At 37.1% G+C, this 12,998-nt stretch overlaps 2 protein-coding genes across 6 annotated transcripts; both read right to left on the minus strand.

Moving 5' to 3' along the window:
• Window positions 1-2,210: 2,210 nt before the first annotated feature.
• On the minus strand, window positions 2,211-3,556 carry LOC133315329 (uncharacterized mitochondrial protein AtMg00810-like). Its single transcript, XM_061516930.1, has 2 exons — window positions 3,425-3,556; window positions 2,211-2,945 (listed from the first exon to the last, which is right to left on the minus strand). Exons 1-2 carry the CDS (start codon window positions 3,554-3,556, stop codon window positions 2,211-2,213), a joined length of 867 nt encoding a protein of 288 aa, XP_061372914.1.
• Window positions 3,557-6,025: 2,469 nt separating this feature from the next.
• On the minus strand, window positions 6,026-10,265 carry LOC133315336 (protein NEOXANTHIN-DEFICIENT 1). 5 transcript variants are annotated; one of them, XM_061516940.1, is made up of 11 exons: window positions 10,167-10,265; window positions 9,862-9,931; window positions 9,678-9,761; window positions 9,178-9,241; window positions 9,024-9,070; window positions 8,291-8,345; window positions 7,717-7,755; window positions 7,243-7,411; window positions 6,873-6,936; window positions 6,721-6,777; window positions 6,026-6,572 (listed from the first exon to the last, which is right to left on the minus strand). In XM_061516940.1, exons 2-11 carry the CDS (start codon window positions 9,924-9,926, stop codon window positions 6,308-6,310), a joined length of 909 nt encoding a protein of 302 aa, XP_061372924.1. In that variant the 5' UTR covers window positions 9,927-9,931; window positions 10,167-10,265; the 3' UTR covers window positions 6,026-6,307. The 5 variants fall into 5 exon arrangements, with proteins under 5 accessions (XP_061372924.1, XP_061372923.1, XP_061372921.1 ...); XM_061516939.1 differs by having other exon boundaries at window positions 6,873-6,939; XM_061516937.1 differs by having other exon boundaries at window positions 6,873-7,002.
• Window positions 10,266-12,998: the final 2,733 nt, after the last annotated feature.

The following is a 12,998-nucleotide window of genomic DNA, read 5'->3' on the forward strand; positions in this document are numbered from 1 at the left end:
TATAGGTCCTCCCACGACTTTAGCTAAGACATCTCCATATCTGTAGCAGATGAGGTCTTTACCTTGTAAACAAATACAAGTAGATAAGTCGTGCTAGTCTTACCCGAGATCACTGATCCCCATTCTCAGTGTCTCTAGACTAGGAACATAGAATTAGGAATAAACGTGCGGTATCCTTGAATCCTCATAATCGTGATCTCATCACAGATACTCAAGAAATACATGTTCTATTCCAAGGGATTTATCCAGTTTATTCATAATATATTAACGATAATATCGAGACAAAATATGAAACAGGATAAAGAGTGCTTATTATTTATTTGCGACAAAAAGGTCCACATCTTATGTCCTTATTTAATCAAAAAGATTGTCTCTAGACACCCATATACTAACAGTACCTACAAGACACTCCGACACTCAAGTCAGATTTTGTTCAAACAGGTTTTATCATGTAAAAGAAGATATGTACCTTGTGGTTAACACATTTATATTTATAGTGAAAAGATGTCCAGCTTCATAGAGAGATGCTTTGCAAGTTGTGAGGCAGCCAATCTTCTAATTGGTTCTTGGGGGTGGCTTATGATAAGGTTTTGTTGTAGTTTCTTGGTTGTGAAGTCTATAGCAGCTTGTTGGGATGAGCTTTTGCCTTAGGGATGAAGTATGTAGCAACTTATTGAGGTGTGGCATTAATTGCAGCATCCTTTGTTGACTGTAATCTTTCTTAGTGATGAAGGCTTTTAATTTGGGCCTTGTGTTTACTATTATCTCAGATCAAGTGGAATTAGTATTTTGTAATGTAATGAAGATGCTAGTCAATCTGTTTGTTAGGCACTAGCTTTGATTATGCCATTATTTCAACTTTTGAGCATTAGCTAGACTGTAGCTACATATAATAGGCACATGCATAGCTCTTTTTGTACCTCGACAAATTTGCATGCTAAAATTGTTTGCAACGTAGCAATGGAAATTGCATTTCCTTACTGGCAATCTTATAGGATCATCAAAAGTTCTTGTGTGATAATTGCAATCTCAAGGAGTTAACTGATGACATTATTATATAGGCGGGGTGGGATGAGTTTTTCAGCCCACTCTTAAAAGCGAGGAGGGCAGACTGACTCATTTTTTGACTGGTTGATGGCGGGGCGGGCCGCCCACTTTACCACCTTTAAACACTTCCCCTCACACACATCTTGTGCTAAGAAATTCCACAATACGTAATTATTTATTAACTGAATAGGGGCGGTGAGAATCGAACTTGTGATCAGTTAGTCAAGGAGACTTTGATACCATATAAAGAATCAATTCAACTCAAAAACTTAAGTTATTAGAAGAGAACCTTTTAAATAGTTAGTATTATTCTCTAACAGGTTCGTATCCCGGAAACAATCTCTTTGCAAATATACAAAGATAAGGGATATACAAGAATTACCCTTACTCCTACCCTCCTTTAATGAGGAGTGAATTTTTTTTTATTATTAGTATGATAGCTTGCGTATTTGGGGAGCATCTGCAGAATTTGTTTCCAAGCCTTTTATTAGTAGGCAAGCGAGGATCAGGGAGGGGAATTACATATTCAAAGGCAAGTGATACTGTAATTCACAGGTCCTCTAATGGTGTTTTTCTCACACACAAGATACACACACAATTCTCTGAATATACCTCTATTATATTACTGATTCTACCAAGCCACTTTACAAGAGTTACAATGAGCTATTTATAAACAATAGCAAATGATTATGAATACTAATGACCAACTTAGGAAATCCAAACATAATAATGACTACTTCTTAAAAACATTAAACTCATTAATGTCCACTAACATATTCCTAAGGGACACACCTTTTCACCACAAACTCTTCATTTTCAAATTTCATTTATTCTAAATAAAGTTTAAAACCCAACAAAACTCTCCCTTAAACTTTAATATCTCTATCGTCCTTCATTCCCATCTTCTTCTTGCAATTCTCAAACAACAATGTCGGCAGGGGCTTTGTGAAAATATCTCCAACTTGATCTCGACTTGCAACATGAGTGAGCTCCACCTTTCCTTCTCTGACTTGATCTCGGATGAAATGAAACCTGACATCAATATGCTTACTTCTCTCATGGTTAACCGGGTTCTTTGCTAACTCGATCGCTGATCTGTTGTCAACTCGAATCTCGGTTGGGCCGACTTGCTCTTGCTCCAGCTTGCTTAGTAAATTCCGCAGTCATATTGCATGGCAAACACACCAAGATGCCGCAACATACTCGGCTTCACATGTAGACAGGGTCACAATGGGTTCCTTCTTCGACACCCAAGTAAACGCCGTGTTTCCCATGAAGAACACATAGCCAGTCGTGCTCTTCCTATCATCAACATCTCCGCACCAATCACTGTCTGAATAACCCGTCAGTTTGTATTTGTCCGACTTCGAGTAATGAAGTCCTTGTGAGATTGTTCCCTTCACATATCTCAGAATTCTCTTAGTCGCCTTCCAGTGAGTATAGCTCAGCTCTTCCATAAATCGGCTTATTATTCCAACACTCAGACATAGATCCGGTCTCGTACATGTCAAGTATCTCAGACTTCCAACTAGACTACGATAAACACTCGGATCTACCTTTTCTCCTCCATCATATCTTGAAAGTTTAACGCCGGGTTCCATGGGGGTTGAAACCGGGTTGCAATCACTCATTTTAAACTTCTCTAAAATTCCTTTTGCATAGGCTTCCTGAGAGACGAAGATCCAAGATTTGTCTTGTCTGACCTCCAGAGCAAGAAAGTATCTCATCAGACCGAGATTCGTCATCTCGAACTCCTTCGTCATTTTCTTCTTAAAATCTTGAATCATCCCTTCATCATTACCCAAGAAAATCACATATAGTGCATGTTCATACGGACATTGTTCAAGTCCATCCTTCTTGAAGTAATTGTCAATTCTTGTGTTCCAGGCTCTAGGGGCCTGCTTCAATCCATACAAAGCTTTCTTCAGTCTCAACACTTTTCTTTCTTGTCCGGCTTTCATGAATCCCGGAGGTTGTTCCAGATACACCTCCTCCTCGAGTACTCCATTTAAGAATGCCGACTTCACATCCATCTGATAGATCGGCCATCCGAATTGGGCTGCTTGAGATATTAACAGCCTGATTGTCTCCATTCTTGCTACGGGTGCGAACACCTCGTCATAGTCAATGCCGGCCTTCTGCCTATACCCTTTCGCCACTAGCCAGGCTTTGTATCTTTCGATCACCCCCTTAGCGTTCATTTTCTTCTTGTACACCCATTTCACACCAATGGCCGACTTCCTTTGAGCAGCTCGGCTAACTCCCATGTCTTGTTCTTTTCTATTACTTTAATCTCCTCCTCCATGGCTGATTGCCATTTCTCATCTCAGATTGCTTCTTCAAAACTCACTTCTTCATAATCTGCCAACAAACATACCAAGTGTGCTTCGTTAGTTGAGTCATACAAGTCTTGCAGGCTCCTCATTCTCGGTTGTCTCTGCTCTTCATCATCAGAGATTTCATGATTAGCTGGGATATGGGACGAAGGTTGTCCAACCTCAATTGTCATTTTCTCGGGTTCAACATTCACCCCGGATGGACAACCCCAGTCTCAAGCATCTTCTTCATTCACCTTCACATCTCGGCTTATCAACACCTTTTTATTGACGGGATCCAACAACTTGTACCCCTTTTCCTTCTCATCATAACCAATGAATACAAACTTCTTACTCTTATCTTCAAGTTTCGTTCTCACCTGATCCGGTGTGTATGCATATGCAACACTACCAAAAATCTTGAAACGAGCCACTGATGGCTTTAGACAGCTCCATGCTTCTTGTGGAGTTTTATCATTCACACTTGAGTGCGAACATCGGTTCTGCACGTACACTACACATTGTACGGCCTCTCCCCAAAACTCTTTCGGCATGTTCTTCGTCTTCAACATAGATCGGACCATATCCAGGATAGTCCGGTTCTTCCTCTCAGCTACTCCATTTTGCTGGGGCGAGTACAGTGCGGTCAGCAACCGCCTTATCCCATGTTCTTCACAATACTTCTTAAAAGCTGTTGACACGTACTCCCCACCTCGGTCTGAACGGACCGATTTGATTTACCTCCCAGTACCATTCTCTATCATTACTTTAAAACTCCTAAATGCCTCTAGCACCTCAGATTTTTCCTTCAAAAAATACACCCAAGTCTTTCGACTGAAATCATTAATAAAAGTTACAAAATACTTCTTACCACTGAAGGACCCCGGAGTAATGGGTCCACACAGGTCGGTATATATCAAATCCAGAGGCTGCCTAGCTCTGTATCTCGCCATCCTTTGGAACGGGCTCCTCGCATGTTTTTCCAATACGCAGTCCTCACAAAAGTTTCCTTCAGAGTTAATCTTTGGTAGTCCCACTACCATGTTTTTCTTCATCATCTCGGTCAGACCACTGTAATGAAGGTGTCCAAACCGTCGATGCCACAAATCCATCTTATCTTCTACCCCGGCTTGCAGACAGCCGACCTCCATGCTCCTCAAACTCAACTTGTACATTCTGTTTTTGTCCATCTGAACTCGGGCTATCAGACGCCCTTGTTTGTCTTTCAATAGTAGAACTCGGTCTGTCATTAGAACCGAGTAGCCTTTTTCCATCAACTGTCCAATGCTCAGAATATTGCTTTTGAGCTCAGGCACGTAATACACGTCCCGAATTGTACCAACTCGTCCATCCTTTTGCAAGAAACAGATTGTACCTCGGCCTTTTACATCAATTTTGGGCGCGTCTCCAAAAGAGACATGTCCGGCTTCCACCGCTTTCAACTCCTTGAACAGATGTTTGTAACCACACATCTGATTACTGACACCAGTATCCAAGTACCACTATGTCTCACTCTTCGAACTCGTTTCACCATGTGCCAACATCAAAACTCCTTCATCTCTTATCTCTCCTTCTGCAGCAAAGTTTGACGTCCTGTCAACTCTCCTTTCATCTTGGCAATCCTTCGCGAAATGCCCAACTCGGCCACAGTTGTAGCACCTGTCCGAGTTGCAATCTCTTGCGTAGTGACCATACTTCCCACACTTATGACATTCTACATTATTTTGATTCGACCACCGGCCTCTTCCACCTCGGCCACGTCCTCTACCTCTCCAGTTTTGCTGACTCGGCTCAGTTCTTTCTTCATTTCTCACCTCATGACCTCGGCCACGACCACCTCGGCCATTTCCACGTCCAGCTCGGCCACGACCTCTACCTCGGACGTTCTGAGAATATAGCGCCTTCTCTTCCTTGATATTTGCTTTTGACTGGAGTGCTTGCTCTAGTGTCTCTTCCTTCTTCTTTTTCTTGCGCTGTTCATGCGCCTCAAGAGAACCCGCTAGCTCTTCAACAGAGAGCGTAGCCAAGTCCTTAGACTCCTCAATTGCACATACCACGTTTTCGAAGTCGTCTGTCAGCAACCTCAGAATCTTTTCAACAACTCTAGTCTCAGATAATTCCTCACCATTCTGCTTTAACTGATTCACCACGGCTTGAACTCGGATACACCCTCTGAATCTTTCATCTTCATTCCTTCCAACTCGCAACGCAGAGTCTGAAGTCGGACCTGCTTAACTCGGTCAGCTCCTTTATAGACATTCTCCAAGATGTCCCACGCTTCCTTTGACGTTGTTGCACTTGCTATCTTCTCAAATCCGGACTCATCTACAGCTCGGAATAACATGTATAAGGCTGCCTTGTCCTTCGCACGCGTCTCTTTCAACACCTTGGTTTGAGTTGCTGAGTATCCTGCGGTAGTTGCAGGTTCAACAAACCCGTCATGAATAACATCCCAAGTATCTTAGGATCCGAGCAACGCCTTCATCTGAATGCTCCAATTCACATAATTCCCCTTTGTCAGGCGGGGCAATGGCATACTGGAAGTGGTCACACTCTCCATAGCTCTGATACCAATTTGTAATTCACAGGTCCTCTAATGGTGTTTTTCTCACACACAAGATACACACACAATTCTCTGAATATACCTCTATTATATTACTGATTCTACCAAGCCACTTTACAAGAGTTACAATGAGCTATTTATAAACAATAGCAAATGATTATGAATACTAATGACCAACTTAGGAAATCCAAACATAATAATGACTGCTTCTTAAAAACATTAAACTCATTAATGTCCACTAACATATTCCTAAGGGACACACCCTTTCACCACAAACTCTTCATTTTCTATTTTCATTTATTCTAAATAACGTTTAAAACCCAACAGATACTGCTTAAAAACTAAACAAGTATTCATTTCTGTATTAGTAAAAGTGTGCTTCTTATGGAACAGAACCGACCGCAGTTTCTAAAGAATTTGAGCATTGGGAAAGTACAACAGGAGCCTCAACCTGCATCTTCATTTGATTAAACTTGAGTGCTAATATGGGTTTTGATAACATCACACAGGTGCTGAAATTCTCTGTGTCATTGTTATGATCTTTAGCCACATTGCTACTGTCTTCATGGCCTTCTAAAGATTGTTCTCTGTCATCATTTGTTATAGGGAATTCTCCTGAAACCTTCAATGGCTGCACTGCTTGCACCCTATGTCAATACTCCCATTGAGAAGTTATTTTAGATTGGTGGCAGGCTCATGTGTCAAAAAGGAAAACATGTGAATAGTATGTATGCTAAGAAAGGAAAATCATAGTAATGGTTAATTTCTTTGCACTTTTGAAGTAGGGGAGAAAACCTGCATTCAATCTGGCAAGAGTACTTGAGGAGGTTAGGATTATACTCGGTACCACCACTGCAAATTTGGAACAAATTTATGATCATTGGTTGTGGAAAACTGAAAACTCTAGTAGCAGAATGTGGAGATAATGGCTTACTTAACTAATTTACCTAAAACTTGGAAGTGACATTCTGATTGTTGGCCCCATCCAGCGGTTAAAGCTCAAAGGAGGCACTGCTATCAACATGCTTGTAATCATTAAAGCCTTACTGATATAGTCAATTGCAATTAGAGGGGAAACTACAAAAATAAAACACAATGAAAAACTATTACAGAGCATAGCCATTTCTTCTTTCACATGTTATTGGCCATATTGTCTAGTCTTAAAACTAATAACACTGAGTAGTATCTTGAGCAATTCTCTATGCAGGAAGCATATGGAGACATTGTCTTGTGAACTATAATTAGATGTACCTTCCAAATAACATTATGGAGGAAGCATATGGAGGATAGTGCAAGCAAATCACAAAGTCCACTCACCAGCACTTGTGAGACTGATGTTGCAAGTATATTCTGCATCAGGACAATCGATTTTGGTTACTTCAACATTCACGTGATCCTTTGGGTTGCTGAACTTGGCACCAATTCTAATCATATTTAAAAATCCACTCCTTTTGTCTCTCTGTTGTCTTGAGATTGCTGTAATCGTCTTTTTGAAGAATGAACAAATGAATATATGTATGGCCAGTATGATCTAAACTTTGAGAATTAAGATCTTTTCTCATTTTAGTACTTTAGTATTATTATGCACCCAGCGTGTGGTCTGAACTTCTGTTTTTTTTTCCCCTTATAATATACGTAGAAGAAGTGTACAACTTCATAAGGTTCAGTTTCCATTAGAGTATACCATCCTACTGAAACTTATGAATCAGATTGCTAAAGCATTCTGAGCAATATATTAATCAAAAAGATTGAACTACAATGATGCATGATGCACTAGGTCAAGAAAACTACCTTGGAAAACCTAGCCATCTGACTTGGAAGCCCCACTTCCTGCAGAAAAAGTGTTAAATACAAAACTAATAAAACTCACAATATTAGAAGAGAATACTTTTTTATTCATAGATCATATAATAACATAAGCCTCTTATAAGAAATACAAAACTGAAGCAAGACAATGAAAACACACATAACACTAACTGACACACTACACCAAAATAAACACTAATAAAATGACTCGTTATACCTGTAAATAAGTGTCCCATAATATCACCAATAAAAGACTCTTTAGTGCACCCACATGCCCATTACATCACACTTAAACTTTCAAAGTGAGACTAGAAATGAAAAGTCTTCAACAAAAGTGCAAGTTACAACACCAATCACAACATAATACCAAAATCAAGCACAAAGGTGATTGGCCTAACAAAGAGAACATTTCACATGTAGCAAAACTGAGCCAATTACAGCATGTGACATCATCTATGAATTACAATGTAGAACTCATAAAATTTGATTTTCCCCCTTTGGTATAAGTAAATTTCAATAAAATTTATCTAGTATGTATATAGGAATTTTTATCTCCTACCTTTCTTCCGTGATAACAAGCCTCATCACTGTTCACGTACACCGTCGTTGCCCATCTTTTGACAAAAAGAAAAATAATAATAATTAAGACTAAAGTCTCTATAACTGCACCTTTGTATACCAAAAAGGAAAATAATTCTTGCATAGTCGTTCCTATTACAGCTGCATATAGAAACATCATCCTAAATAAAAATAATTCTTCATGAACTTCAGTGCTTAAAAAGATAAAGAAGACAAAAACATCTTTCAGAGAGCCAGATAAATCATGCAAGCGTCAAAGTTTTATTATGAAGTATTATGAAGTTGAGTGTCACTATTATACTCTAATTATATTGGTGTATTAATATAAGAATACATGAAAATTCCTCCTTCCCAAGGCATGTATCATACATCACCCACATCTATGAATATAATTTGATAACATTGGGGAAGCATTCGGGTTAAAAGATTTGTGAATAGGCTTGTTTGGAGGTTATCCCACGGCAAAACAATTTTGATTGGGCAACTAATAGGTAATAACAGCAACTCACGTGGAAAACTACAACAACTTTGGTCACATTTGTTCAAAACATTTTTTTATGACTTTGGAACTAGAACCATGTTCCTTTTCAGTGCTATCTAGTTTATTCTTCTCCATCTTTTATTTATTTTAATTTTTTTAGTTGACAAACAAATTTTATATTAGCGGAAGGCACACCACAATATAACAATAGAAACCAAAAGTTGGAACATACGCACAGGATGTCGGGCGGTTCCATACAAGTCCTGCAATCACGACTAGCTGCTACCCATCACAAAGTTCTAATGTCAGCAACAGATTGCATTAAAAACTTATCTAAATAACAAAAAAAGATGAAGAAAAAGGTGAGAGTAACAATATAACAGAACCTCATCAAAGGCACCAACTGGACTATCCTCATAACTTGCTAGAAAGAAGCCACCAAGTGTGTATCTGTAAGTAATGAGTAAACTCAGCAATTACAATTTTCAAAATCAAACTACAAAAGCACAATCACCCCACTCCTCAACCTTATGTTTACAATTCTTTCATTTTAGAATAAAAAATATTTCATTTGAAAATGAAATAGTTTACAATCATATCCAAGTGTTTAGATTCACAATTTTCATGAAATAATGTACAAAATGATTTTATAGAAGAATTGAATTATTGAAATAACACCAACCAAACAATTTTCACTGAAATCAACTGTTTCATTCCGAAGGCAAGAGAACATAATTAAACTAGGAAATAAACAAACAGAATATCACTTGCTTTTTAAACTGCACAAACTAATCTTAGGAGCAATTAGAAAACCAAACACTGATGAAATTTATTCTGCTTTTTCAGCGACCCATTTAATGAAACTTCAATAAGTACAAGTGCCTACCCAAAAGCTTCAACCAATTTGAATTCTTTTGGAATGCATGCTCGAGCTTTCTCTGCTTTCACAAGATGGAGTTGATACCAGGCACTGATAAACACAGAAACTAAACTAGTTAGTAAAATCTCCACCCGCAGCATAAACCACAGAAGAACACAACAAGTACCTAGAAAAGGATTGTTACACTTACCTGCCTCTAAATACCCAAGGAGGCTTACCATACCCAGATGAAGATTTTGCCTCTACAACTTCCATTAACTCTGAATAACAAATTGAAAACCATATTAAACCCACAAACAAAAAATTTCCAGAAACCGGTTAGCACTAGTGTTAATTTATTGTTACTATTACATGTGAAAAACAATAAGTAACATATATAAACCATGGTTCTGTTTTGCAGTGTCAGAAATGAATGCATTATCATTAGAAAGCAGGAACTTACATAAGTGAGAAATGAACGAAAGAGGCAAGAGGGAAGGTGTGGTTATGGATTACCTTAAGGAATGGCAAAAGCACAGTGCAAGAGGATGAAAAAGTGGTGAGAGAAGAAGAAAAAGAGAAGGAGAAGTGCCACAAGAGGGAATGTTACTGAACTGAAGTGTGTGGAAATGAATGGATAAACCAAAACATCATCATCCTCCGTGTCTTTTTCTAAGGACAGAAACTAAACCACGACTGAACGTTTGGCGCCAACACATGTAAACAATACCAAGATACATGTCTTGGATACGGTAAAAAAAATCAAAGCTTAATAATGTTATAAATATTTTCTCTGTTATTAATGAATTTTTTCATGATAAATATTTTATTTTATTTTATTTTTTGAAAATATAAAAATAAACTAAATCTAAGTTATTAAGTTTATATTTATATTGATTTGATTCGAGTGCACAGCATTTATTACTGTGAGCAAGTTACCAAAATATACAACAACTAGAGAAATATATATTGAGGTATCATCAAGTTACACCCGGTAAAAATAGTAAATCTTATAATTTATTAGATCACGTTCATTAATTTTTAATATATATGAAAATGTATCTTTTGACTTCGACGTAAGAATAAGAAATCTTATTCTAGATCCTAGTCATTAATCTTCATGCATCTATTATAATTTATTAGGAAATAATAATTAATTAATATAATTAATAAATTACAATTATTTCATCTCTACTATATATATATGTATGGTAAAATTATTTCTACAACCGTTTTATGTACAACAATGACAGGTGTATAGTTATGATTCTCCATATGTAATACTTTTATCTTTTGTATATTAATGATTCCCAACATTTAATGTTTTCATGTATATATATGGCAAATATTTGATTGCTACACGTACAGCAGCGGTAAAAAAGTAAACTCATATATATATAAAGTGACATAATAAATTATAACCGTGAGATTATCAGGAATCAATGGTTAAGATTTGGTGTCAAACTAAAAAGTTTGGCACTAAATTTTAACCGTTGATTCTCATCAATCTGACAGTTATAATTTATTGAAAATTAATAATTAATTAATAAATATGATATAATAAATTATATGTGTGTGTGTGTGGAACCAATGCACTCTATGTAAAGAATATAAAGGTTCAACGATTTTGATGATAATAAACAAGCATGATAAGAAAGATTCAAAGTGCAACAATAAAAAAGAAGTTTAAATAAGATCAAGACATAAGCTTCAAGAGAAGACTCTAAGTCAAAGCTAGCTTAAAGTAATATATCTTAGGACTTAGGATTATTTGAAAGGGAAATTGATTTCTTGTGCGAACAAAGCTCGAAGCATTTTTCAAATACATGCATTAAATCATCGTTTGTCATTTAAATTCACTCCTAGTATGAAAATCTATTTTTAAATGTTTATCAAATGATTAAAAGTATTTGAAACTGATTTAGCTAATGAGAAAACTATTTTGGGATGAAATCCAACGTTTTAACAGGATGGTAATCGATTACCCTAGCAGTGGAAACCGACTACCCTTCATTGTAATCGATTACCCCAACAATGATAATCGATTACCCTTCATGGTAATCGATTACCCACTGTGCAGAAGACAAAAATAACGACCATAAAATGGCTAGTTTGCGGAAATGAGTGAATAAATACCCATGAGGGCCCTCTATGAATAGGAATCACTGTTCCATTGATTAGACATTTCTTCTTGATCATTATTCTTCATTTAAATCATTATTACTTGATTATTCTCATTCATCTTGATCATAAATACTCTTTGAGCTTTATTCTTGTGAGAGTGTCAACACCTATAGTTCTTCAACTTGTATAATCTGTACTTTGAGAGTACTTAGCTATTGGTAAACACCTCCATTTAATTTCTTGAATAGTTAGGGGAGTGAACCCTTTACACTTGAGAGGTTATCAAATTCCTAAGAAAATTTGGAGTAAAAAATTATAAGGCATCAAGAGCCCGAAATCTTGAAAGGTTGTCGTGGTTTGTCAAGCACCCTCAAGCTTGACAGCTAGTGAAAAAGTTTGATCGAGCGGCTTCAGTCTGGACGTAGGTCACGGTGGTGGTGACTGAACTAGGATACATCTAGTTTGCAATTTCTCTAACCTTAAACTCTTTGCTTTAGTATTCAAATTGCTTTTTCAGATTGTGTCTATTTATTTGCTTGCTTACTTTATTGATCACACACTTGCTCCCACACTTAAACTTTTCCTTATTAAATCATTTTATTGAAGTAACACTCTTTAAAATATCAAAGGAGAAACTTTGCGAAAATATTTTATAAAACTCAATTCAACCCCCCCCCCCCTGCCTCTCTTGAGTATTGAAGCCACTTGTCCAATGAGTGGTATCAGAGCTTGAACTCTTGTGTAAAGAGCTTAACCACTTCAAGAGAAGAGATGACTTCTTTGAACCATGATATACCCCTTGAGGGTTCTTCTAGTACTAGACCTCCTTTTTTCAATGGCATCGATTATTCTTAATAAAAGAGTCAGATGAAAATATTTCTTCAATCTAATGATTAAAGAGTATGAAACATAGTTGAAAAAGGGTATACACCACCTATTATAAAAAATGAGAAAAATGAAGATGTTCCTAAGATATAGATGATTACATCGAAGATGAAGTTAAGAAAGGAAATTGGAATGCTAGAGCTCAAAACTTGATTACAAATGCCTTAGGTCGTGATGAATACTTTCATGTTTCAAATTATAAGAATGCTAAGAAAATGTGAGATATTCTTCGACGAACCCATGAAGGAACTGTGAAACCAATGCACTCTACGTAAAGAATATAAAAGTTCAACGATTTTGATGATAACAAACAAGCATGAAAGAAATCTTCAAAGTGCA

The sequence above is a fragment of the Gastrolobium bilobum genome, unplaced genomic scaffold, assembly GCF_033153095.1.
Source record: "Gastrolobium bilobum isolate Gb01-03AN ecotype WA unplaced genomic scaffold, APGP_CSIRO_Gbil_v1 utg36545, whole genome shotgun sequence".
In the NCBI taxonomy this organism is placed as follows: domain Eukaryota; kingdom Viridiplantae; phylum Streptophyta; class Magnoliopsida; order Fabales; family Fabaceae; genus Gastrolobium; species Gastrolobium bilobum.